The sequence below is a fragment of the Saccopteryx bilineata genome, chromosome 7 (assembly GCF_036850765.1).
Source record: "Saccopteryx bilineata isolate mSacBil1 chromosome 7, mSacBil1_pri_phased_curated, whole genome shotgun sequence".
Lineage (NCBI taxonomy): Eukaryota > Metazoa > Chordata > Mammalia > Chiroptera > Emballonuridae > Saccopteryx > Saccopteryx bilineata.
Window position 1 is genome coordinate 42,798,109 of NC_089496.1, and position 27,098 is coordinate 42,825,206.

General features: G+C 45.2%; 1 protein-coding gene across 5 annotated transcripts in view; it reads right to left on the reverse strand.

The window, feature by feature from the left end:
• OSBPL3 (oxysterol binding protein like 3) overlaps positions 1 to 27,098 on the reverse strand; it is a 190,140-nt gene that overhangs the window by 42,407 nt on the left and 120,635 nt on the right. For 3 of the 5 annotated variants that reach the window (XM_066240312.1, XM_066240314.1, XM_066240311.1), the window contains 9 exons: positions 22,933 to 23,049; positions 22,730 to 22,783; positions 21,271 to 21,384; positions 16,522 to 16,689; positions 15,816 to 15,927; positions 13,660 to 13,763; positions 13,361 to 13,453; positions 11,346 to 11,502; positions 2,225 to 2,352 (listed from right to left, as the gene is read on the reverse strand). In XM_066240312.1, coding sequence (XP_066096409.1) covers positions 2,225 to 2,352; positions 11,346 to 11,502; positions 13,361 to 13,453; positions 13,660 to 13,763; positions 15,816 to 15,927; positions 16,522 to 16,689; positions 21,271 to 21,384; positions 22,730 to 22,783; positions 22,933 to 23,049 — 1,047 coding nt within the window. The remainder of the gene's footprint in view (positions 1 to 2,224; positions 2,353 to 11,345; positions 11,503 to 13,360; positions 13,454 to 13,659; positions 13,764 to 15,815; positions 15,928 to 16,521; positions 16,690 to 21,270; positions 21,385 to 22,729; positions 22,784 to 22,932; positions 23,050 to 27,098) is intronic. The other 2 variants (XM_066240315.1, XM_066240313.1) reach the window with 1 other exon arrangement.

Here is a 27,098-nt window from a genome sequence, read left to right on the forward strand (position 1 = left end):
ACTGGCTTGAGAATATCCTATGTGCCTCATGACCAACTGTTCTCCAAATCTGTCTTCAGAAAGGAACAGGTTCACCTGATTGTCCGCACAACGGCTCCTTGGGTGCTAGTACACAAACCCAGCCTGTCTGTCTGTCTGTCTTCCTGACTCTCCTCCAAGCATCTCAGAGCCCTTCCCATCCATCAGGGCCCACAGGGTCTACCAGCTGAGAAGGCAGAGAGGTGGGGCACGGTCCGACCCATCTCCTGGCTCTCAAGCAAGGATTTTGGCTTTATCTGTTAGTATCCATGGGTGGAATGTGTTATTTGGAAATTCTCAAAAATCACTTAGGAAACACCAAGTACAAGTTTCTTAAACAAAACAGAGATTGTTACATGTAGCAACAATCTCTATACTTCCTTAATTCTGGCCAGTGTGTCACTAGTATCTTAGTATACATAGCTAGAATCTTATACTATGGCCTGAAAAACGTGTTCTTTTACTCGCTGCTTCTTTCTTCGCAAGCCATGGGTAGAAAAAAAAATATCAAGATGGCACATATAACACGGCACATCTGTTTTGACAGCCCCGAGATGACCACCAGGAATCCGAGACAAAAAGGAAAGGCTCCTTCCATTTTATCTTAAATTTCCAAAATCCTGAACAGGGGTGAGAGGAAATTCCTTGGCAAAGGTAAGCTGAGCCTAGGATACCCTGGTCAAATAAATTGTAAAACTTGTAAAAAGTCTTGGCTTGTGAAGTCTTAGGGCCTCTGCCTGTCAAAGTCCTCTAGCAGAGCAGCGGGTTAGCCAGAGGCCAGACCTCCACAGCAAGAGGGCTGGGGAGAGAAAGACCCCGGCCAAAGAGGGACTTTGGGGACCGCAGAACAGTGAGGTACCTTCTAAAAGCACTGAAAGCCAACATGCTGCGAATAATAAGAAATGCTTTTTACCACTAAATAAACTTAAAAAAAAAAAAACACCAAAAAACCCACATTGCTTCTCTCAAACCAAAGTAGCACCCAGTGTGTTGCTGGTCACTACAGTCCCAAAGGGGGTGTTTCTACCGCTGACCTTGAAGAAACTCCCGGCAGACATCAGTAAGACTCTATACGTGAAGTCAGTCCACACCAGTCCTTATTTCTTTCAAAGACAACATACTTGGAGTTGGAATGTGAACATTCCTTAAGCATTTTACAATAATATGTGTTCCTGGTAATGCATTTACCATTAACATCCCGCCAAGGACACTGCTTTTCTCAGTAACATGATAAGAGGCGATATGAATGGATATTTTCTAGTTCTCTCAGTTGGCTTCTGAACACAGATCCTATCATTTATCTCCCCTACCTGACCCTAAATAGAAAGTTGAGTATTTCTTCAGATGGCTCATTTCACAGGTGCACGCGCGCACGCACACACACACACACACACACACACACACCTCTTTTTTTACTGTAGGAGAAATCCAAAGTACAAAAGAAAGGAGGAGCAAAGAAGTATGTCACTGAAAAGTTCTCCAGCTCTGTGACAGAGTGAGCACCCAGACAGCGGCAGCCATTGACAGTCGAGTTCCGGGACACTGCACTTCCGTGGAGCCTAACTCTCCTCAGGAGTAAACTGGGGTCACGAAAGAAAGGGGAGACAGTGAGCGACAGAATGGCTTACTGAAAAACATCTGAGGCTGGCCAGGGGTTCTTCTGTTGTTCCAAAGGCAGACTTCCTACCTTCACTACATAGGACTCATCCCCCCCGACCACGGGCAGGAGGGAAGCTAAATGCTTTGATCACACACACACACACACACACACACACACACACACACACTGGATTTAAAATTCTGCTCTGTTCTGTGGTTTGGAAAGTCAGTCTTAGCTTGTGAAGCCTTAGGGACAGAGGTCTCCCAGCTGTCGGATTTTGTAAGCATTTTAACAAACCGATGTCTGTCAGACACACAAACACGCAATGAAAGCTTTACAGGAACAGAAAAATCAAGAAGAGGAGAAAGCCAAACCTGAAGTTGCTTATGGCTAGTGAAATACTACTAGCTGCGTGAATTTGGGGCAGATCAGAATAAGCCAGATCTGATGAAAGGCTAGAATATAATTTGGGTAATTTGTTTGGTTTTCTCATGCATTTTCAACACAACCATGGAGGTGGAAAATACAAAAATAAAAAAAATTTTTTTAAAAATCCTGAGCCTGGACACGCTGTCGGGCATTTCTGGACCCAGACGTGGAACTTACGGCTGACAGGGCGTGCTTCAGACCAGCGACCTGCGCAGAGGGGGGCGAGAGGTCCTGCTCCACCAGCTGCTTCAGCTTCTCTCTCTCCGTGGATATGGTATTGAAAGCTGACCTTAAAGTGAAGTAAACTATAAAGATATAATCATTATAAAAAAAGAATGAAGGAAGAGGCATAATTAAAAACAAGATACAGTTGTACTTCTTATAAAAAGAACTTAGAGCCTGACCTGTGGTGGCGCAGTGGATAAAGCGTCAACCTGGAAACACTGAGGTTGCCAGTTCAAAACCCTGGCTTGCCTGGTCAAGGCACATATGGGAGTTGATGCTTCCTGCTCCTCCCCCTTCCCTTTCTCTCTCTTTCTCTCTCTCTCTCCCCCCCTCTCTAAAATAAAATATAAAAAAAAAAAATTAAAAATAAAAGAAAAAGAAATCTTTAAAAAAAATAAAAATAAAAAAATAAATAAAAAGAACTTAGAAGGGCAAGCAAGAAAGGTACCCTTTACACTGACTTTTTAGAAACACATCTGGAATGTACAACACCAAGAATGAACCCTCATGTCGACTATAGACTCTGGGCGATAATGATGTGTCGATGGAGGCTTACTGATTGTAACAAAGGGACCACACTGGCAGGGTGTTGACGGTAGGGGAGCTGTGTGTGTGTGGGGTGGGGGTGGGGTGGGGGGTATATATGGTAATCTGTACTTTATAAGCTCAATTTTGCTCTAAAACTAACATTGCCCTAAAAAAATAAAGCCTATTAAATTTTAAAAGTCACATGTGTAGATTCCAAAGGCCCTACTCACTATAAAATTTCATAAATTTTGTGACTTATCATCAAGATGTTTTGATAGCCGGAAGGGCTATATTTCTGAGTTCTAATCAATATTTAGTTTTGTTTGCATCCCCAAAGACTGCCAATGTTTGAAAACAAAGCTTATTGGTTCTCAGGGCAAAAACAGTAACAATGCAGCAGAGGAACTAGATGGCACCTTAACTAATTGACCAAAATTAATCACAACTGAGAGTCAGATGGACTTTGTGTTATCTGGGGCATCATAGCATGAAAACAACACATTGTCAATGTTGTTGTGTGCTGCCTCGGGACCGACAATCTGAATCTGGTCATGAGGGCACATCAGACAACCCAAAATAAGGAACATCCTATTTAAAAACTCGCCTATATGTCGATTTTATCACAGAAAAAAAAAAAAAAGGCTGAAGAAAGGTCCCCATTTTAAGAAGACTAAACAAACATGACACTGACATGCAATATATTGTTCTTGAAGTAGATGCTGTACTCAAGGGGAAAGGGACTATTAAAGGGCATTATTGGGGCAATTGACAACATTTGAATATGGAAGGTAGACCAGGTAACAGGGCTGTTTCAATGCTGTATTTCCTGGATTTCACAGGTAAACTGTGGTTAAGAACGTCCCTATTCTTAGGAAATATATACAGTACTAAGGTATAAAGACATAAAGAAAGACACAATATGATTCCTACTCTTAGTCCAGAAAAATAAGCGTACATGCATGTGGATATGTGTGTAAAGAGCTAAAATAAATGTGGCAAAAAATATTAGAAATGGTGAATTTGGGTAAAGTAGATGTGATAGTTATTTGTATTATTCTTACAACTTGTACGTTTAAAATTATTTCAAAATACACGAGGTATTACCTATCCTCGTCCTTATTAGTCTTTCTAGCTGCTTGACCCAGAATTCCCCACCTCTAAACTTGCCAGTCAGCTACTCTGTTCACTTCAGTGAGTATTCAGGTATAATGTGAGCCTAGCACTGTTAGGCACGGAGATGTCTGAACTGATGTTAAAGCAGCCCAGGTGTCTGTCAGTAGACAAGTAAATCAAAAAGTGCAGTACATTCACACAATGGAATACCACTCAACCATACAAAGAAGGAAATCTTACTTTTTGCAATAGCATGGATGGACCCAGAGAGCATTATGCTAAGTGAAATAAGCCAGTCAGAGAAAGACAAGTGCCATATGATTTCCCTCATATGTGGAATCTACTGAACAAAATAAACTAACATACAAAATAGAAACAAACTCACAGATACAAACTGACAGCTGTCAGAGCTCAGGGGGCTTCAGGGGCTGGGCGTAAAGGGTGAAGGGATTAAGAGACACAGAGACGCAGACAACAGCATGGTGACTGACAGAGGGAAAGGGGGTAGAAGAGGGCAAGGGGGGTAACTCAGTGGTCCCCAACCTTTTTTGGGCCACGGGCCGGTTTAATGTTAGCAAATATTTTCACGGACCGGCCTTTACGGTGGGACGGATAAATGCACAAAATAAAATTATGCGACCGGCGTAAAAACTGTGGTATTTTTAAATATAATTGTCGAACTTACGAGACAAGCATCAAGAGTGAGTCTTAGACGAATGTAACAGAATCTGGTCTTTTTTAAAAAATAAAACATCGTTCAGACTTAAATATAAATAAAACAGAAATAATGTAAGTTATTCTTTCTCTGCGGACCGGTACCAAATGGCCCACGGACCGATACTGGTCCGCGGCCCGGGGGTTGGGGACCACTGGGGTAAATGGTGGCAGAAAGGGACTACTTTGGGTGGTTAGCACACAATGCATATGCAAATGATGTGCTACTGAGCTGTACACTTGAAACATATATCATCTTATTAACCAATGTCACCCCAATAAATTCAATAAAAAAACAACCATTAACACATACTGCAAAGAAACACCACCAGGTGTTGACCATAGGTAGAATGTACAAATTACCTCCTATAAATGAGGAAAGTATCATCTAAACTATTGTTGACGGGTATCACATCTGACCACTACCTTCCCAATCTCCTTTGTTATATTTAGAAGGGCAGGGAAGGAGGAGACACACTTCTTCGCCAAAAGCCTGGCACATTATTGAATTCCACAGGGTTGCATTTTTAGAGGTATTGTTATTCAAGAGTGGCCTATTTAGTATCACAGAAACTAAATACACATTATTGACTTACTTCCTTCATGTCACAGCCGCAAGGACAATTGAACCTTTCTATAGGTTGTCGCTGAACTTTGTCTGAGGTTGTGGTGTTTAGCGATAGACTTAGAGCATCTTCACAAAGTCAGAGTAAAGATAAGCAATTTGTTTAAACACACACGCAAATTATAGTGCTTCTGTCCACATAAGACAGAGGACAAGGGTCAATAGGTGCTAAATTTTCTACTCATGTCTATGGAGCCCACTTAGCTCTTTGATTGAAAGGATCCAATTGAGCAAAATAGTGGGCAGCACAACAGACTGACCAACAGTGTGGGCTCCAACGCCAGGCCTGGATTCTTCCCAACTCCACTCCTTACTTACTCTATGATTTGGGACACGTGTATGATGAACCTAAACCCCAGCTTCCTCCTCTGCAGATGGGGATAGTGATAGCATTTACTCTAAGATCCTTAGGGGATTAAATAAGATAATGCAGGTAAAGCACTTAACCCAATGCAGAGCATAGAATAAATAATAAATGTCACTGCAGTACTAACAGTGATGCTGATGAAACACACATGATGATACAAGCGGCAGTGACCACAGTCCCCTAAAACACAGGCAGCAGTTGTAGGAGGCTTTAGTCCAGGGGTCCCCAAACTTTTTACACAGGGTGCCAGTTCACTGTCTTTCAGACCATTGGAGGGCTGCCACATACAGTGCTCCTCTCACTGACCACCAATGAAAGAGGTGCCCCTTCCGGAAGTGCGGCGGGGGCCAGATAAATGGCCTCAGGGTGGACGCATGCGGCCCGCGGGCCGTAGTTTGGGGACGCCTGCTTTAGTCGATCACCAGGAGAACACCTGTTAGTGACAGCATGCAGAATGGAGGTGCTATGAATGAGGGTTGACCAAAATATACCGGACAGTCGAAGAGCAGGCTCAGCTGGAAAGTAACAAGTCCCTCAGTTAAGTCACTGCATCTTCTGTCCCATTAGATGGGCACTCCCAGCCTTTGCAACACCCCAGGATACCACTGCCCACTTGAGTGGGTTCTTGAGGGATCCTGTCTCACTGTCATTTTGTAGTTTCTTTAGTTTATTACAATCTTTTCTTTTGAAAATTAAGGTATAATTAAGGTATAACATATTAGTTTCAGGTCCACAACGAAATGATTTGACATTTGTACACATTGCAAAAGGATCGGCCCAATAAGTCTAGCTAACATTCATTACGCAGTTACAAAGAATTTTTTTTACTGGCTTATTTAATGCTCTAAATTAAATGAATGTGGCTCTCAGCTGGTTGCCACTTTACTAAATCAATCCCTCTGGCTTTCAGAGGCCGTGCACTAACGCTAGGCTGTCAACCAAACTTTAAATCATGGGATTCTCTTGTTTTTAAAGTACTTTATGGGCAAAGTGTACCCATAAAACACCACTTGGGCAATGTAAGGGCTAATGTATGCAATGGAAGTTACGACTTTAAGCTTCCAGTACATTCGGTTCTTTGTGTGTCAGCATATATTCAGAGCCAGACACACGAACCAACGAGAATTGGTTCCAAGATCTGCCATAAAAATCAAAGTTATAGCCTATAAAACATTACAAGGACCCTTTAGGGTGGTTATTTATTGGTTACCTACTATTTGTTCTAACTTCTACGAAACGAAGAGAATGCCAATGCATTTATTTAACAAGTTGAAGAAAAAGTAGGTATACGATAGGTTGCAACATCAGAATTCTTGCCTTTAGTGCAGCTGCAACGGAATTCTAGTCAATAGGTTAGTGACACGGTCAAGGGAAATACACAGGAAAGTGTAACAGAAGCAGCTTGCGCAGGAGGAAGGCATGGAAGTGGGGAGGCATGAAGGTCACAGGACTCAGGGCAAACTGCAGAGCTGTCGCTATTCCGCGGGGCCTCTGTGTTTGCCTGGATAAAAGGGGCTCCCAGAGGTCTTTCAGTCTCTGAGTGACTTGCATACCACAGGCAGGGAGCACAGCTTGTCAGTCCCCCCGCCATAGAACCCACTGTCTGTAAGCCCACGGGGCACCGGCTGTGATGGAGTCTAAGTGCGCCCGGACCTTTCTCGGAGCACAAAACTTGACCCCGTCTGGGCATGTGGCAGCTGTGCAGCCAGCTGGCTTCCACAAAGCCTGAAAGACAGAACAGCTGGCTAAGGCCATTAGACACCGTCCCCGAGGCCGAGTTCTCTGCAGGAGGATGGGATCAATGGTAGAGCTCAACGTGGCAACCCCAGTCCTGCTGCGGAAGCAGCTCCCTCAGCGTAGGTAAAATTCAGGTTATTTCCCTTCTGCTGGGAAGCAATGTTCTCCCATTTAAAAAAGACAGTTTCTATTTTCAAAAAGCAGTGCTGTTTCACAGGCATTTCCTCCTTCGAAACCTAACATGCAATGCCCTAATTATAACTGGTCCTTTATTTATTTTTATTTTTATTTTTATTTTTTGTATTTTTCTGAAGCTGGAAACGGGGAGAGACAGACAGACAGACTCCCGCATGCGCCCGACCGGGATCCACCTGGCACGCCCACCAGGGGGCGACGCTCTGCACACCAGGGGGCGATGCTCTGCCCTTCTGGGGCTTCGCTCTGTCGCAACCAGAGCCACTCCAGCGCCTGGGGCAGAGGCCAAGGAGCCATCCCCAGCGCCCGGGCCATCTTTGCTCCAATGGAGCTTCGGCTGTGGGAGGGGAAGAGAGAGACAGAGAGGAAGGAGAGGGGGAGGGGTGGAGAAGCAGATGGGCGCTTCCCCTGTGTGTCCTGGCCGGGAATCGAACCCGGGACCTCTGCACGCCAGGCCGACGCTCTACCACTGAGCCAACCGGCCAGGGCCTATAACTGGTCCTTTAATAGTAAAGAACACACAAGGGCAGGTGTGAGAAGAGCTTTGCAGGGTTGGGGCAGGTGATTCTGCCCATTTCACAGGCGGATCGTGCCACAGCGCTGGCAAACGGTGACACAGGTCTGACGAGGATGAAGACAAGAGTTGGTGGGAATCCGCAAGGAGCATGAACTGGCTTCCTCTTAACCAACATGTTTCAGGTTTGCAGGGCAAGGGAAAAAGAGAGAGCCCAAGGAATCAGCAATGGCAAGGAGGAGAAATCCAGGTCTGGGAGAGAAGGCAACAGAGGGAACGCCTTCTTTCTGGCTGTATGTATAGCCTTCCCTTCTAAAATGTTTTCACCCATTTTCTCTTTTAAAACTGATTAACAGGCCTGGCCGGTTGGCTCAGCGGTAGAGCGTTGGCCTGGCGTGCGGGGGACCCGGGTTCGATTCCCGGCCAGGGCACATAGGAGAAGCACCCATTTGCTTCTCCATCCCCCTCACTTCCTCTCTGTCTCTCTCTCTCCCCCCCCCCCCCCCACCGCAGCCAAGGCTCCATTGGAGCAAAGATGGCCCTGGCGCTGGGGATGGCTCCTTGGCCTCTGCCCCAGGCGCCAGAGTGGCTCTGGTTGCGGCAGAGCGACGCCCCGGAGGGGCAGAACATCGCCACCTGGTGGGCAGAGCGTCGCCCCTGGTGGGCGTGCCGGGTGGATCCCGGTCGGGCGCATGCGGGAGTCTGTCTGACTGTCTGTCCCTGTTTCCAGCTTCAGAAAAATACAAAAAAAAAAAAAAATTATTAACATATGAAATAAAAGGACAATTACAAAGAAGATAATAAATACTATACTTCTGATTCTAGCCTCCATCACAAAAATGCTGGTGGCATATACCCTTCCAGACTTTTCAGTATGCCTAAACATACCAGGTTTATATAGTTTTTCCAAAAAATGAGATATCTATAGGTTGCTTCTGTGACCTTTTATTTTTACTCAAGGATATGCTATAGACATCTTTCTATCTTTTTTTTTTTTCTGAAGCTGGAAACGGGGAGAGACAGTCAGACAGGTTCCCGCATGTGCCCCACCGGGATCCACCTGGCACGCCCACCAGGGGGCGATGCTCTGCCCACCGGGGGGCGATGCTCTGCCCATCAGTGGGCGATGCTCTGCCCCTGCAGGGCATAGCTCTGTTGCGACCAGAGCCACTCTAGCACCTGGGGCAGAGGCCAAGGAGCCATCCCCAGCGCCCGGGCCATCTTTGCTCTAATGGAGCCTTGCTGCAGGAGGGGAAGAGAGAGACAGAGAGGAAGGAGAGGGAGAGGGGTGGAGAAGCAAATGGGCGCTTCTCCTGTGTGCCCTGGCCGGGAATCGAACCCGGCACTTCTGCACTCCAGGCCAACATTCTACCACTGAGCCAACCAGCCAGGGCCGACATCTTTCTATCTCTATGAACACAACCCTAGCTCCGCCATCGGCAAGGGCAGTGGTACACCAGTGGGGAGCAGAGACTCTGGGGCCAGGCCAGTTAGGATTCAAGTCTCAGGTTGGCTATTTTCTTCCATGTGACCTTCAGAAAGTGCTCTGGCTTCTCTAAGCCTCAGGTTTTCCACCTATGTAATGGAGATGATATTAACACCTACTTTATAGGTTGTTGCTAGAATGAAATGAAACAGTGCTTGTAAACTGCTTAACAAAGACCTTAGAGTCAGCTCTGAGTTGAAATAAGGGAGCTATTATTATGATGTGGCTATTGACTATTTTACCATATGATTATATTACATTTTAAAAGAATCTCCAGTCTTCTTTTGTGGGGCATTTAGATATTTCTGATTCTTTCCAAACTTTTTGTTTTGAAATCAAAGACTCCCAGGAAGTTGCAGAAATAGTACAGAGAAGTCCTGGGTGCCCTACATCCAGAATATCTTACATAACCATGATACAAGGTCAAAACCAGAAAACTGACATTGGGATAATCAACAGCTCTCACTCAGGTTTCACCAGTGTTCTGTGCTCTTATTCGTGCACATGTGTGTAAATAGAGGTCAATGTAATGATATCATCTGTGTAGATTTGTGGGACCATCACCAGACACAGGACACAGAACTTTCCATCACCACCAGGATCTCTCTTGATACCCCTTTAGTGTCACCCATACACTTCCCCTCTCCTCTTTGTCTGTAACCTTTGGCGACCACTAATCTCTTCTCCATCTCTATAATTCTTTCACTTCAAAAGTGCTCCTAAGTGGACCCATCCACTATGTAACCTTTGGAGACTGACTATTTTCACTCAGCATAATGTCTTTGAGATCCCTTCGACATGCTGTGCATAACCACAGCTGGCTCCTTTGCATTGCTGAGTAGTATTCCATTGTATGGATGTACCACAGTTTGTTTAACCATTCATCGACTGAAGAACATGTGGGTTATTCCAGTTTGGGGCTAATACAAATAAACTTGCTTTGAACATTTGTGTACAGGTTTTTATGCAGACTTCCGTTTATATTTTCTCTGCCACAAATGTCCAGGAATGTGAATGTTGGGTTGCATGGTGTGTTTATTTTTATATGTAACTGCCAAACTGCTGATTTTAGTGAGAAAGAAAAGGAGAGAGAGAGAGAGAGAGACAGAAACATCAATTTGTTGTTCCACTTATTTAGGCATTCATTGGTTGATTCTTGTATGTGCCCTGGCCGGGGATGAACCCACAACCTTGGTGTATCAGGACAACTCTCTAATCAACTGAGCTACCAGCCAGGGCCTCTGTATATTTCTTTAAGTCAGCTCTTCTTATAGATGTGTGGTAATATCATGGTTTTAATCTACATTTGCCTAATAATGGCTAATGATGTTGAACATCTATTTCTAATATTTGATATGACAGACAATACTACAATGAATATCTTTATTTGAATAAACTTTAAGTTAATTCCTACAAATGAATTCTTTAAAGTGGAGTTAATAAATAGGCAGATTTTTTAAAAACATTGAAACATAACGTCATATTATTGCCCCCCATAACAGTACCGATTTACACCCCTGTCAGCAGAATATACATTGCTCAGCTTTTAAATTATATCTAATATTCTCACTATCTCCCCTAAGGGGGTTAAAAAGAAATTTCTTGCTAATACACTCCCTACTGCCAGGAAAATGAAATAAAATAAAATAAAATAAATTAAATAACATAAAAATTGGGTTGCTTAAAACCGCAATAGATAGGAAACTGAGATTCCCCTCTCCAAGGACAGCCCACATTCAGACACGCACTTAACATTTTCATCAAACACATTAGGGAGAAAGAACACACATTTACCTTTATGGGCGATATGACACAGATCTTCTTGCATTTTAGAAAACTCAGATGAGGTTTCAGAGCCATCGGAATAATTTTTCTCTTCTCCAAAATCTAGTGTTGACAAATTAGGATTGGAAGAATGCAGTCTTTGTGGGCCAGAAAAAGGTTTAGGGACCTGAAGTGATACCAAAAGGAGATATTTCTTTTCAGATGCAAATTGCTTCAAACATTTACTCATTTCTAAATTGGAAAGTAGTAAGAAAAGGACAATGTATCAAAAAAGTCTTTCTATTGAATGATGACTTAAAAGAAAAGTAAATCAAAACTCAGGAAAGCACTTCCTACTACAAGTTGTACTGGCTTCTTGCAAAAATAAAAATGGGTGTGAAATCATATACAGTAGTCTGTCTTTATCTGTGGGGATATGTTAAAAGACCCCCAGTGGATGCTGGAAATCGCTGATAGTATTGAACCATATAGGCACACAATTTAAAACTTATGAATTCTTTATTTCTGCAATTTTCCATTTAATATTATTGGACCACAGTTGACTGTGGGAAACTGGAATCACATTAAAAAAAATGTAGTAGAGGCAGGACTGCTGTATTCTCTGGAAATGAGAGAAGCATTAAAGCTATAGGTTAAAAATCGGCCCTGGCTGGTTGGCTCAGTGGTAGAGCATTGGCCTGGCGTGCAGGAGTCCCAGGTTCGATTCCCGGCCAGGGCACACAGGAGAAGCGCCCATCTGCTTCTCCACCCCTCCCCCTCTCCTTCCTCTCTGTCTCTCTCTTCCCCTCCTGCAGCCAAGGCTCCATTGGAGCAAAGTTGGCCCGGGCGCTGAGGATGGCTCCATGGCCTCTGCCTCAGGTGCTAGAATGGCCCTGGTTGCAACAGAGCAATGCCCCAGATGGGCAGAGCATCACCCCCTGGTGGGCATGCCAGGTGGATCCTGGTTGGGTGCATGCGGGAGTCTGTCTGACTGCCTCCCCGTTTCCAACTTCAGAAAAAAAAAATGATAGCTAGGCCCTGGCTGGGTTGTTCAGTGGCTAGTATCAGCCCAGTATGCCAGAGGTCATTGGTTCAACTCTTGATCAGGGCACATATGAGAAGCAATCAATGAATACACAACTAAATGGAACAACTAAGTGAAACAATGAGTTGATGCTTCTCTCTCCCCCCACCTTCTCTCTCTCAAAATAATCAGGGGGGGGGGGGAAGGGGAGGAAGACAGCTAAAGCTACTGGACTCTTTCTAATTTATACTCAATTCCTTCTCCCAGACTAAGTATCCAGTGCCTAGGTTGTTAATAGTGGATAGGTTTAAGAATGTTTTCTTTTATTTGCTCCTGGTGCTTCTAGAAAGTGAAATTATTTCTCATGCATCTATACACAAATCACTCCTTACTTGGGAAGTATTTAAGTTCAATCCATACAGTGCTTTGAATCAAAGAGTCTACAAGTATGTAGCAGATGACTTATGTATAATTCTGATTTATTTGGACCTTAACAATGTTGCAACTTAACATGCAATGGCCAAGCAGCAAATCTTGGCAGTTGGCTTAGCTGTGCATTGGGAAAGTCAACAGCTAGTGTGAAAAAGTGAACCGCTGATGGGAAATTGGATGCAAGAGGGAAGAGAGCATTTGCACAATGTCCTGTTCCCAGAAACTCCAGCCAGAGGGCTCAAAGGGATGAAGAATCCACTGAGCAGCAGCAGAGATGGATCAGGGCACCTTCCCAAGCAGGGAGGTGGGCAGGCAGGCGAAGCATTACAGAGTGAGAGACCCAAGTTCTAGAAATGGCCGTAGCCTCTGCAACCTCATACCATTTTCCCTTACCCAATATCCATTACATGCCCATTCTAGTGTCCAGAAAAATCTAGGTGATTGAATTCATCTCTCTGCCCAAGGGTTCTGAGAGAATAACCGGAATATCACCTGTCTATTCTCCTACTTGAATTCACGTGGCCCCCGGCACGTGGAGTGCAGGGGAGGGCCAACGAAGGAACCAGCCTGCTGGGGAAGCAACGGTTACCTGTAGTGTTCCTTTAGCATCTTTGCCAATAGCTCTGGGCCGCCACCTCCTGTGTGATCTTTTCTCCTTTTTGGGACTTTCAAAAGCTCCACCCTTTGTTTCAAAAAGGGAAAGAGAGCACAGACAGTAAAGTCCACCAAACCCACAGGGGGAAAACACCCAGCAAAGTGGCCACCTCCATCCCCTTGAACTTGGTCGAAGCACCGGACCTGACAACATCCCACTGCTGATGAAAGGCGGGGAGGAGAAAGGAAAGCAGAGGAGCGTCAGCACGCGCACGGAAGAGGGAGCTGGCTGACCTGGATGGCGTTGATGGCCGGCGCCGAGTACGTGCGGTGCAGGACGTCCATGCTCTGGAGGAGCTGGCTCATTTCCACCAGGTAGGACTGACAGTGGGCCAGGTCTGCGGGAGGAGGGGAAGGGCGGGCTCAGGAGCACTCCCCTCGGCATTCAGGCTTCGCGGGGCCAGCCCCGACCACTTTTCTCCTTTATCTATGTTTGATGTACGTCGGTAAGGCGAGGAAATCTGACTGGCTTTCTTACAGGAGGGGCAGTCGCCTGGTGTCACGGTTTAAGGTGTGGATCTGGAGAACCAGGCTGCTGCCGTCTGAATACACTTAATGAACTGTGAATCCTCGGCAAGTTAGATAACTGCTCTGTGCCTCAGTTTCCTCATCTGGAAAAGGGGAATAGCTTACACCTAGCTCACAGGATAGCTGTGAGTTGAATGAGCTAATACAGGTAGTATGCTTTAGAGTGCTGGCACATTGTAAGCGCAAAATCGGCTATCATTATCATCATTATCATCATCAGTTCGAATATTACAATAACAGGGCACCGCTTGCAAGGACCTGGTACCAGTTAAATGAGTGAAGGCTGTATTAGTCTCTGAAGATAACTTGGTTGATCATGGACTTGCATGAGGACCCTGATGATCCTCTGCCGGTTACCTAAGAGTGTTGTCTGACCAGCTCCTGGGTCACTAACTCAACAATAGCCTTCAATGTGCTGTTCACTGGAAGGTCGGAACTGTTTCCGCCAAGGAATCAAAGCCCAAATGCATCAAGACAGTGGCTCAGACTCAGCTGTCATCAGAATCACCTGGAGAACCTGTCACTCCACAGATCGCTGGGCTCCTTCTGACTCAGACACTCTGGGTTAGGCCTGAGAATCTGCCTTTCTAACAAGCTCCTAGGCCAGACCAGTGCTGCTGCTCCAACCAATACCTGAAGGACTACTGTCCCCAAATGTTACTGTCGGAGCTCTTTAGTGAGATTTACTGGGAGGGCAAACCTATGTGGGCCCAGGTGTGGCCGTATCACTCAACAGAAGAAAAAGCCATTTTCAAGGCTACTACCTGGCATCTTTCTCTAAGAGTGGTTCTCAGTCATGGCTACATCTTAAAATCAACTGGGGAAATGTTTAAAATCACGTATGTCCAAGTCCCACACCCCAGACAATGAAATCAAAACACCCACAATCCCACTTTGTCACTTGGTTCCCTGGGTGATTCTTAGCTAACTGGAGTGGAGAACAGTGAGCCTCCTGTAGCAAGAGTTCTCAATCCTGGCTCCTTGTTAGACTCCTTTGGGGTACTTAAAAAATTAGTGATGCCAGGGCCCCATGCCAGACCATTTTATAGAGAAACTTCTGGAGAGGGGCCAGTGCGTGGATATTCTTGCATTTTGAAAGCTCCCTTGTGATTCCAATGTGCAGCCAGGGTAGAGAACACCTATTCTGTGTGTGTGTGTGTGTGTGTGTGTGTGTGTGTGTGTGTGTAGGGGGGTCCTCCATTTGTTCACCCACTCACCTCTAAAACAGTGGTGCTCAGTCTTGCAGGTGCATCAGAATCCTGCTCGGCACTTAAAAAATAGAGCTGTGCAGACCCCACCCCTGGAGATTGTGGCTGAATGAGGCCATGTGGAAATAAGGCCTTAAGCCAGGCAGAGAAAGAAAAATATCATATGACCTCACTCATTTGAGGAATCCAAGGAATAATGAGAACTGAGGAATGGAACAGAGGCAGAGGAGGGACCAAAGGGACCAGAGGAAAAGAGGACAGAGGGAAAGGGGATGAGAGGATGGGATAAACCTGAAGGGAAGGGGGGAGGGCGCTATGAGGAGGAGGGCAAGGGAGATGTTGAGGGGAATAGGGGGGAGGGTGGATGCATTCAGGGTGACCCTAGAATCTATGTAAACACAATTAATTAAATTAAAAAATTTTTTTTTAAAAATAAAGAAATAAGGCCTTCAGGAATAGAAAAGCTGTCGGCATGCACCCACAGGTGAAGACATAAAACTCTACGAGGAAGGTGTCTTTTGTTCATCACGAGTGCAAACTTAAGAGGGACACAGACCAGGGATGTGGGGGGAGGTAAGTCCCCCTGAGGTGTCAGTACTAAACCAGGACAGTCTAAGAGCCACGAAAGAAAGCAGAGATTTCCAGTCACTCTACCTTTTGAGCATTGCTCCATGTCCTCTGAAGACTGTAACCATAACGGAACACGTGTCTCGCCCCCACAAGAAAACGATAAATTACTTCCGGCTTGAAACGATATACTGCTACGCTGTTCCAGAGATGAGAAAAAGACATTATAAATGAAAACAGAGACCAGTGGGAACACTTTGGGATAAGAGGATGGCAACATAGGCTGGGCTCTAAGGGAAGCCATCTGCCTGCCATGGGAAAGAAGCTTCCCGCAAAGCCCTCCCCTGAAGAATGTAGCTCTGGCTGTCACTCCGGCTTGGCCGTACCATACTAGGAGACTTTGGACTACAGCCCTCAACTTCTTCTGCAAAAGGATAATCCGATCAAAATAATGACATAAATGTTGGGAGATTTTGCAATCCTGTACAGCTCTAAATGTACCTACTGCATTTTACAGCCAGACAAGAAAACCAAAGTCAACTGGTCAAGAGAAAGCCAAAGCCTTGGGGGCTATTAACTGCCTCTTCACACGCCACTGTTCAGTCACTGTCCCAGGGACAACGAATGCTCCTCTGGCCCTGGTCCTGACTGATGGGCATGGACTCACGACACACCTGCTCCAGCTCGCCTGCTTCCCCCTCAAACCCTTCCTTCTCAGACACAGCCCCCCGCCGAGGTGGGACCCCTCAAAAGCCATCCCTATATTGTAGATTCCTTATTGGCAAACTATTACCTTTCTACTTGAGATGGGGTCCAAGACCCCAGGTGCGGAGTCTGGGACAGTAGATCCCGGGAAAAAGTGACTAACTTCATGTGGAAACATGGCAATTTCATTCTGACGGTACATTCTGTGGTGGCGGAGTCTGGATACCCACTCATCAAAGACGTCTTCTGACTTTACCTAAGTTGTGTTAAGTTGAAAGAAGGAAACACGAGCATCAGTTACTGAAAGGAACAAGTCTCTTTTCACCTTCTCTCCTGACACCTTCTCTCTTCACATGGGCACATGTAGAAATGTACAAGTACCTGCTTATTGACTTAGTTTACATTTTATGTGACTTATGGGGACAAGTTTGAGGAGGAAATGGAAAGTAAAAATGGTCTTCACAAACTATTTAGTTAGGCTTTCTATGAAATGATCCAACTGTTATGCTATTAGGGAGAAAGCAAAACAGCGTCAGTCACATTAAACAACAAATAGAACTGACATTTATGTTTATCTCGAAGACTTTCCAAGTCCTCTTGTCCTGGCTGAAAATATTAGCATCCTACGTCTTTTTAAACTCTTTTATAATTCAGACTTTCCAGACTGATCTTCTCTGAACTGCAGTAAATAAGTACCTTGCTGAGGAACACAGGTTAATAAATGTGAAGGTTATTTAAAAGAATATTTCGCCTGCTTTCAGAAATAGAAAATATCTGATCAAGTATTATCGTTGATTTCCAGGATTTTTCAAACACACACAAACATTTAGCCATTCTCTCCATAAATGAGTCTCTATCAATGTCTAATTTCCACGGATAATAATGTTTGTAAACAGTAACATTTATTATAAAATATTTCTTCATAAAAATACTACAAAGACTATAGCGGACACCTAGGCACTACAGATATGTTTTCAATTATTGATTCATTTGAGAGAGAGAGAGAAACATTGATTTGTTGTTCCACTTATTTATGCATTTATTTGGTTGATGACATTTCTTAATAGCCAATGCTTTTGTGTGTGTGTGAGGGTATATTAATAATTGCAAAATGAAAAATGATAGATACCTATATATTAGAACACAGAGATTCATGAAGTGGCAATTTATAATACCCCGATAGGCTGCATGGTAGGTTAATGTCTAAGAAGAAAAATTCAGATCAATCCTGGTAAAATCTTTACAAGCGCCACTGCTGGGAGCAAGGATGTGGAAATAAATGTCAGCAGCATCTCCATGTAGGAAATGGTAGGTTGGCTCTATGTTTGCTGTGCTAATCAGAAGTATTCACAGGACTTAAAACCTCTCCAGAGGCTATTGAATGCGCTATGTACAGGAAGAAGCGATACAAACAGACTCATCTCTCTATCTTCTCAAAGTTATGCTCCTGAAACAGATTTCATTTCCCAGATGTGGTTAACAGAAATTTTACCAGAATCTTATAACATCCTTTGCACTGATCTACTCTCAGAGACCCTTAAAAGTCAGTGCCCAAGGTGTTCATCTTGACTCATTTTGTGTTGGTTAAACAGAGTAGAAGAATAAAAGCACTTTATTAAATAATGGACCAGGGCTCTGTTTTAATCCCTCCAGTGGTTCTAGGACTGTGGGTGGACAGACAGTTAGCTCTGTTACCAGATCCTTCATCTATAAAATAAGAGAATGGGACTGGATGATTCACATTTAAAAACTGCCTACCGCCTGACCAGGTGGTAGTGCAGTGAATAGAGTGTCAGACTGGGATGTGGAGGACCCAGGTTCGAGACCCCAAGGTCACCAGCTTGAGTGCAGGTTCATCTGGTTTGAGCGGGGCTCACCAGCTTGAGCCCAAGGTCGCTGGCTCGAGCAAGGGGTCACTCAGTCTGCTGTAGCCCCCTGGTCAAGGCACATATGAGAAATCAATCAATGAACAACTAAGGAACCACAATGAAGAATTGATGCTTCTCATCTCTCTCTCTTCCTGTCTGTCTGTCCCTATCTGTCCCTCTCTCTGACTCTCTCTGTCTCTGCCACAAAAAAACAAAACAAAACAAAACAAAAACTGCCTGTCTCTGAGGCTATTAACTAAGACCTTCGGATAACTACACATACCTACCCCGACAGTCACAGCTGATGCTCAGAAGGATGAACCAGAAACACAAGCAGAACTTACAGGGACTCAATGCGGAGAAGTATTAAGCTGTGTTGATCGTGATATTAGCATTTAATATATTTTAAGGCATTCTAGCTCTTTAAAAGTTAGGAATTAATAATCACTCTTTGGCCTTGGCCAGTTGGCTCAGTGGCAGAGCACTGGCCCAGCATGTGGAAGTTCCAGGTTTGATTCCCAGTCAGGGCGCACAGGAAAAGCAACCATCTGCTTCTCCACCTCTCCCCTTCCCCCTTCTCTTTCTCTCTCTATCCCCACCCTCACCTGCAGCCATGGCTCGAATGGTTCAAGTAAGGTGACCCCGGACGCTGAGGATGGCTCCATGGCCTTGCCTCAGGTGCTAAAATAGCTTGGTTGCCGAACAACATAACAATGGCCCTAGATGGACAGAACATTGCCCAGTAGAGGGCTTGCCAGGTGGATCCCGGTGGGGGTGGGCATGCGGGAGTCTGTCTGTCTCCCCGTCTCTCACTTAATAATAAAAAATTAAAAAAAAAATTTTAAATCACTCTTATTTGGTTAACTAAAATAGTAGATGAATAAGAGCCTATAATTTCCTGACCATGTCAAAACACAGATCTAAGAGTCATTGGAAATAAATGGAGAAATAATCTAAATTTTATAAAGAGGATTAGCCATCTAAATGGCGGCAGGAAAAATATTCTTTAAAAAAAATTTTTTTTGTTAAGATTATATGTCTCTCCTTCCTTTACTTCACACTAGTTGTTCTCAACCAGCAGTGATTTACCCCCAACCTCCAGGGAACGTCTAGTGATGTCTGGAGACATTTTTTGGTTGTCATGACACTGGAAGGGAGTTGTTACTGACATCTAGTGGGTGGAGGCCAGGGATGCCACTCAACACCCTACAACGCACAGGACGGGCCCTCACAGCAAAGAATTCTCCAGCCCACCAAGTAACTAACTAGTGTTGAGGGTAAGAAACCCTGCTTTACACGACTAACTACACCCAGGGATACCGGGGCGGAGACTAGGAAACAGCATGGACTCGACTGTCGTGTGCAGTTAATCAATCACATGGATGTGTTAACGTGTGTATTTGCCGAAGCACCACACACACTAGCTAAGACACGAAGCTAAGAATCTTAGGCTTTTATTCTCCCAACCCTCCCCCCCTTAGCCAATAGCCCAAAGAACGTGCCCAAGTAAGAAAAGAGTTTTAACATTTTTTTCAATTAATTAATTTCAGAGACAGAGGGAGAGTCAGAGAGAGGGATAGATATGGAACGACAGACAGGAATGGAAAGAGATGAGAAGCATCAATCATCAGTTTTTCATTGCAACACCTTAGTTATTCATTGATTGCTTTCTCATATGTGCCTTGACCATGGGCCTTCAGCAGCCCGAGTAACCCCTTGCTCGCGACCTTGGATCCAAGCTGGTGAGCTTTTTGCTCACACCAGATGAGCCCGCGCTCAAGCTGGCGACCTCGGGGTCTCGAACCTGGGTCCTTCCACATCCCAGTCCAACACTCTATCCACTGCACCACCGCCTGATCAGGCTTCAATTAATTTTTAACATTCCGGTGCCACCTAATAATTATATACAATAACTAAACTTATTGAGATTACTGTGGGCCAGGCATTATGTCAAGTTTTCTACATGCAGCTTTACAATATGAACACTATAATTCCCATTTTCGGGGGTGAGAACACTGAGACTTTCAGAGATTAAGTAATGTGCCAAAGGCCAACAGCTGGTAAGTATCCAGGTCAAGAGTTAAACCAGCCTGACTAGTGGTGGTATGGTGGACAGAGCATTGACCTGGGACGCTGTGGTCCCAGGTTCAAAACCCCGAGGTCACTGGCTTGAGAGCAGGTGCATTTGGCTTGAGCCCAAAGGTTGCTGGTTTGCTGGCTTGAACCTAAAGGTCACTGGCTTGAAGCCCAAGGTTGCTGGCTTGAGCAGGGGTCATTGCCTCAGTTGGAAGTCTCTGGTCAAGGCACGTATGAGAAGCAATCAATGAACAACTGAAGTGACACCACTACGAGTTGATGCTTCTCATCTCTCTCCCTTCCTGTCTTTCTTTCGCTGTCTCTGTCTCCCTCACAACAACAACAAAATGAGTTGAACCAGATATGAATCTCCAAAGCTCTTGTTTCATGCTTTTAACCATCCTACCACCTGCAGAAGAGAGGGTAGAGAAGGTAGTTAAGCAGCTATGAGAGGTACTATTTGAAGGCCCACACTTCAGGGGAAAAATTCCTGACATTCAATACAATATGAGCATTTTAATGGAATCCATATAAAATTAGCCAAAGCTGTAAGACTGACTGAATATTAAATACTGTATTTCAAGGAACATATCTCAACCTATGGTAAATGGTTCTTGACTGAAGATGGTGCTGTCCGGGGTGGAGGTTGTATTTGGAACCGTGAAGATGTTTTTGTATTGTCACAGTTATGGCCAGGGGAGCATTTGGGGAACGAGGGGACAAGGTGCTAACCCTTCAGCAGCGTGACGGTCCCTCACAATAGGCCCCACTTGCGTAAGGAAGGTTTTCTACACGTTGGCTGGACGTTTGGAAGTATTGAAAAGGCATCGCCAATAGTACCGCCGGCTCGTGAGGGAGCTGCCCGGGAGACAGCGCCTGGGAGGCGGCCTCACCTTCAGATGGTAAATGTGCTCCTCAGTGTCCAGATCTATGCACTTTGAGGACTTCTTCACAGACATCACCGAGAGCCCGACATCGATGCAGCCGTGCAGCTTCTCTCTCTCGATCTGCGGAGGCACGAGCAGGCCACTTGAGAACGTGCGTGCAAGTGGCAGTAACATCCCTGTCACACCTTCCCTCCACCCTCGCCCACTGTCCACGACCAGTAAGAACTACGGCTCACCACGCCCTTCCTGTGAGCCAGTACAGGGTGCCGAGTGCCGCACCTGCGTTGCCTTATTTAATCTGCGAGTGGTTGTGCGACAAGCGGCTTACGCAGCCGGTGAGTGAGGACACCGGGTGAGCCCTGGGGGCTGAGCACCAGCAGCAGATGCACCCTTACCGGCCTCGCCTCCAGAGACTTGGTTCCCAGTGTCTATAGCCCTGGGGGAGTGAGTTGAGGGGAGGAGCAGGGGCAGAGAGCTATGACAGGCCACTGTAGGCCCAATGTCACCCCGGACACGGTCGAGCAGGTGTGAGAGGGGAGGGATGGGAGGATGGGAGAAGTGCTGGTGGAGAGAAGGGCCCCTACGAGGGTGGAACCAACAGTCACTCCAAGCCCTCATGGCCGGGCGTCTGCGCAGTGTTAACACACAGGGAACCTGAGGTCGCTTTCACCAAGGGCTCTCCACCAAACCCCTCGGTCACTGCAACAGAGTGAGTGACACTGACACTTGTCCCGTGTGTTGTTCCTGTTACCTCACTGCAAAACTGTTTTCTCCCACATGGAGGGCCCCTCAACATGACCCTATGGCCAGAAGAGACCCTTGGACACACAGCAGGGTGTTGAGAGGATCCCCACCTCCGCTCAATGGGTGAACTGGGCCCACCTAGAACCCAGAGCTGGGATGGTGGGGAGCAGCCACTTCTGTTCCATGTGAGGGAATTACTACCCCTCTGTGGTCCCCCCGTTCAGAGAAACAGAACCCACCACATGTGCACAATCTCACCCATGAGCTGATGATAAACAGCCCTTCAGAATTCTTTTTTTTTTTTTTTGTATTTTTCCGAAGCTGGAAACGGGGAGAGATAGTCAGACAGACTCCCGCATGTGCCCGATCGGGATCCACCCGGCACACCCACCAGGGGCGATGCTCTGCCCACCAGGGGGTGATGCTCTGCCCCTCCGGGGCGTCACTCTGTCCCAACCAGAGCCACTCTAGCGCCTGGGGCAGAGGCCAAGGAGCCATCCCCAGCGCCCGGGCCATCTTTGCTCCAATGGAGCCTTGGCTGCGGGAGGGGAAGAGAGAGACAGAGAGGAAGGAGGGGGTGGGGGGTGGAGAAGCAGATGGGCACTTCTCCTGTGTGCCCTGGCCGGGAATCGAACCCGGGACCCCTGCACACCAGGCCGATGCTCTACCACTGAGCCAACTGGCCAGGGCCCAGAATTCTTAAATCAATGCAGAGACTTACATCGGTTTGGCTCTTGGCATATTTCAAGATTCCTTTGTCCAGATAGAAGAATCTCTGTGGGAAAGAAAGTATAATTCAGGAATACATTCCATTTAAACGCCCGTTCTACCCTTGTGTGATTTTCAACGTTCAACTGACTCAGTGCGGGAGGACCGAGCGCCGTGGTCTGGGTGCGAACGGGGAGGCCAGGGCCAGCGTCTCACCTTGTGCCAGCCTTTCAGTGGCCATTTCCGCTTTTTCAGCAAAAATCCTTTCTGAATCGGGGGCTCCTGGGTGTAATTCATCTCTCCTCTCAGCCCTTCCACCACCTCCCAGCTGTCCTGTTCCAACGAGAGAGTTCATGCGAAATAGCTGTATTTAAAAATAATAATGACATTAGGAAGCACTAATGCTATCAGTACGTCTGTCCAAGCTGGTGAGCCTTGGCTGGGTTTGTCGGAGAGAAGAAATTCAAAGTGAATGTTTATACCATTCCTGGCTTTTATCGACTTGATGCTATAATTTGATGGCATTAAGTTTGATTTTTTTTTTCCTCCCAAAATGCTCTCTCTTAGAAGGGAATATTTCTCTTTCTTCTGGGGCTTCAGCCTCGGCAACCACAGCTAAGGGTAAAGATGTCACTGTTAAGTTCTACTGTTTTGGAAATTTTGTAATTGATTTGAGAGAGAGAGAGAGAGAGAGAGAGAGAGAGAGAGAGAGAGGAAGAGACAAGCACTGAGTAGCTGCTCCCTGGTTGACTCCGGCATGTGCCCCAACCAGGGTCAAACCCGTGACCTTGGTGTGTAAGGACAACACTCCAACCAAGCCACCGGCCAGGGTAAGTTCTATTCTTGTTCCCTTTGACATTAACACACAGCTACCATTTACTCACTGCTAGACCTCAGTCCAAATTTTAACCAGAAGCTACAGACATGAGGATGGGAGCGGGAATGAGGTAGGAATGTGGGAAGGCTGGCTTGAGAACTGGCTGAAAAGTATGAGGCTGGAAGCAAGTTGGTAAGCATGACAACGTGGTCGAAACAATGATTAATTGCAGGCTAATACCTTCAAATCTTAGGTATTTAAATATTGAAACTTCTGGGCCTGACCTGTGGTGGCGCAGTGGATAAAGCGTCGACCTGGAAATGCTGAGGTCGCCGGTTCAAAACCCTGGGCTTGCCTGGTCAAGGCACATATGGGAGTTGATGCTTCCAGCTCCTCCCCCCCTTCTCTCTCTCTCTCTCTCTCTCTCTATCGCTCTCTCCTCTCTAAAATGAATAAATAAAAAATTTAAAAAAATAAATAAATAAATATTGAAACTTCTGAAGCATTAAAAAGGTGCTTTTGCAACAAGTATTTTCATCATCTTTTCAAGAAATTTTGTTCCCTTCCCCCTTTCTTTTGTTTTAAAAACTTTTATTTTGTTGTTGGCCAATTATTGCTCTACCAAGCTGTTTTGCAATTTTGAAGATGTACGGTGTTACAATTAATCTTCCACTGTTGCCTATTTAGGTTATTTCAACAAACTGAAGAAGAATTTTAAAAAGGAATGTAAAAGAAAAATACTAAAATTCTGAAGGTTTATTTTTAAATGCTTGACAACACATAAATCATTGAAAAATCACCCCAAAATAGACCAAACTTGGCAATACTTCAGTGGCTAAAATAATGAAATTTTTGGTGATTATTGTTACATTTTTATTGGGATATAATATACACAAAATACACAAATCTTAAAGAGTACAACTCAATGAATTTATATACTTATACCCTCAGTAACTTACATCAGCTCAGAGAGAAAACATTTCAAACACAGAGTAATTTAAGTTTTGACAAACATACCTGTTATTCAGATATTATTATCATGTAATGCATATAGATAAGTTCAAGGCATACAGTGTGACTGATGACTTAACTACACCTCCTTTCCCTGTTGGTAGTGATAACATTCAAGATCTACTTTTCTTAACAACTTTCAAATATGAAATACTGAACTGTAAACGACAGCCACCATGCTGTGCATCAGACGCTTAGAACTTTGCATCTTACAGCTGGGAGTGACCAACATCTCCGCCACCTCTGCCCCTGACCCCTGCCTGACAGCTACCATTCTATTCTCTCTTTCTAGTAGTTTGGCTCTTCTAGATTCTGCATACAAGTGAGAACATACAGTATTTGTCTTTTTCTATCTGATTTATTTCACTTAGCATAATGTCCTCAACACTCATCCGTGATATCACAAAAGGCAGGATTTCCTTCTTTTTATGGCTGAATAATAATAGTACTCTGTGTGCAAGTGTGTGACTGTCGCATGGTCTTTATCATTCATCCATTAATGGACACTTCAGCGGTTCTCATGTCTTGGCTATTATGAATAACGCTGCAGTGAACACAGAGGTGCAGATATCTCTTCAAGAGACAAACATGTCCTTTCGGCCAAGATTTCACATCGAAAAACTTGCTCTTCGTCAGATCCCCAGCCTAGAGGCCAGCGGTACCGACAGAAGCCGGAGGGCTGGGAGACGGAAGGTAAGTCTGGACCAGCACCAGGGCCCGGAAGCAATTAGACTCAAGTCTCAGAAAACAGACGATCTAATGGAAAGGGCACAGGAGACACAGGGAGTCCCGGGAGCTCTGGCTTGGTTTCCATGTCGTCTTCAAATTCAATAGGTGAGAAACATCTGGTAACAGGAACACTTACTTTCCCGCTTTAGCACAGAACTCCGTATAGAACAATCCGGACAGATCTGCCTTATATGTGACTGCACATCCCTGTGAATGCAGTCACAGGTGCAATGCAGAGTTTTAAAATATGGCGGCGGTCCTGTAGAATCTGGGATTGTAAAAGGGAATACTTTGGTGGGGAAAAAAGCAAAACTGTAATTCAGCACTTAAACTAGAGAAACTGTTCAGAAAAACAGTAATGTCAGGTGAGATTTATTCACAACAATTATTAAAAGCCACTTAATCACACACAGACCATAAATGGGGAACACATGTTAAGTGATGGGAAGCTGCGTACAAAACTTCTCTGCTCAGGCTCTGGCCAGTTGGCTCAGTGGTAGAGCGTCGGCCTGATGTGCAGGAGTCCTGGGTTTGATTCCCGGTCAGGGCACACAGGAGAAGTGCCCATCTGCTTCTTCATCCCTCCCCCTCTCCTTCCTCTCTGTCTCTCTCTTCCTCTCCCGCAGCCAAGGCTCCATTGGAGCAAAAGTTGGCCTGGGCACTGAGGATGGCACCATGGCCTCTACCTCAGGTGCTAGAATGGCCCTGGTTGCAACAGAGCAACGCCCCAGATGGGTAGAGCATCGCCCCCTGGTGGGCGTGCCGGGTGGATCCCGGTCGGGCGCATGCAGGAGTGTCTGACTGCCTCCCCATTTCCAACTTCAGAAAAATACAAAAAACAAAAAAACAAAAAAACTTCTCTGCTCACATTTACTTTTCAGCTCAGAAACCTGCTCCTTAAAATGTAAAGTGCCTCACCTGTTAAAATGTTAAAATAACTTAAAGGTCATGAAGTTAAAAATTCCATTTCCTCCAGGACGTCTTCTTTGGAGAAAATACGATTTCATCCCTAGAAATATCACTGTTTTATTTTACCTTTCTAAAAGGTAACCACTTACTTGTGACAAAACAGTGAGGTTTGATCATCTCTACTGGACACTAGACTTCATGAAAGTTTAACCTGTCTGGTTGACATTCGACCTTCTCACAATGCCTACCCTGCCATCCTGGGCCCAGGATGTATATATCCGATTGGCAAATGAATATTCTTGGTCCTGGAATAAGATTGCAAACAGATTTGTGTTCTTGGAAATATCATAAACTGGCATGCATTTGAACATCTGAAGTGTGCCCAACTATCTTTGGGCCAAATGACTATTTAAAAATGGATCGCAGCACAGTCATATCTGTGAAAGCGGGTATGTGTACGTTATCCTTGTTCAATGAAAAGTTAAGGCTAAAAATCTTCTGGAAAGTTCTTCCAGTTCGTTAGTACTCCTAAGCAGAAGGTAACAAGCAGAGCACTAATACTAGATCATCACTCGCACCTGCTCAATACACAGTGGATTGTGCAGAACACAGATGCCAAGAGGGACTCGGTGTTAGGCCTTCTTCACAAAACGGAAGAAAAAGTGGAATGAGATCATGCCTGCAGTTTAGAGGAAAAGGAGAATTAAATTTCAATAATGTTTCAAGGATTCGTGTTAGGACCCAATTTCATCTGAACTTGAAACAGAAGACATTCCTACCAATGAGCCAATGTGGAGGACAAGGCATTAGATAGGGTAGTTGCTGGCTCTTAAGGTAAATAAAGCCAAAAAAAGTTTGTCTTTATTAGTACAAAATATCATTTTTTCCCTTATTTTATCTTCTCCCAGAATGTAGA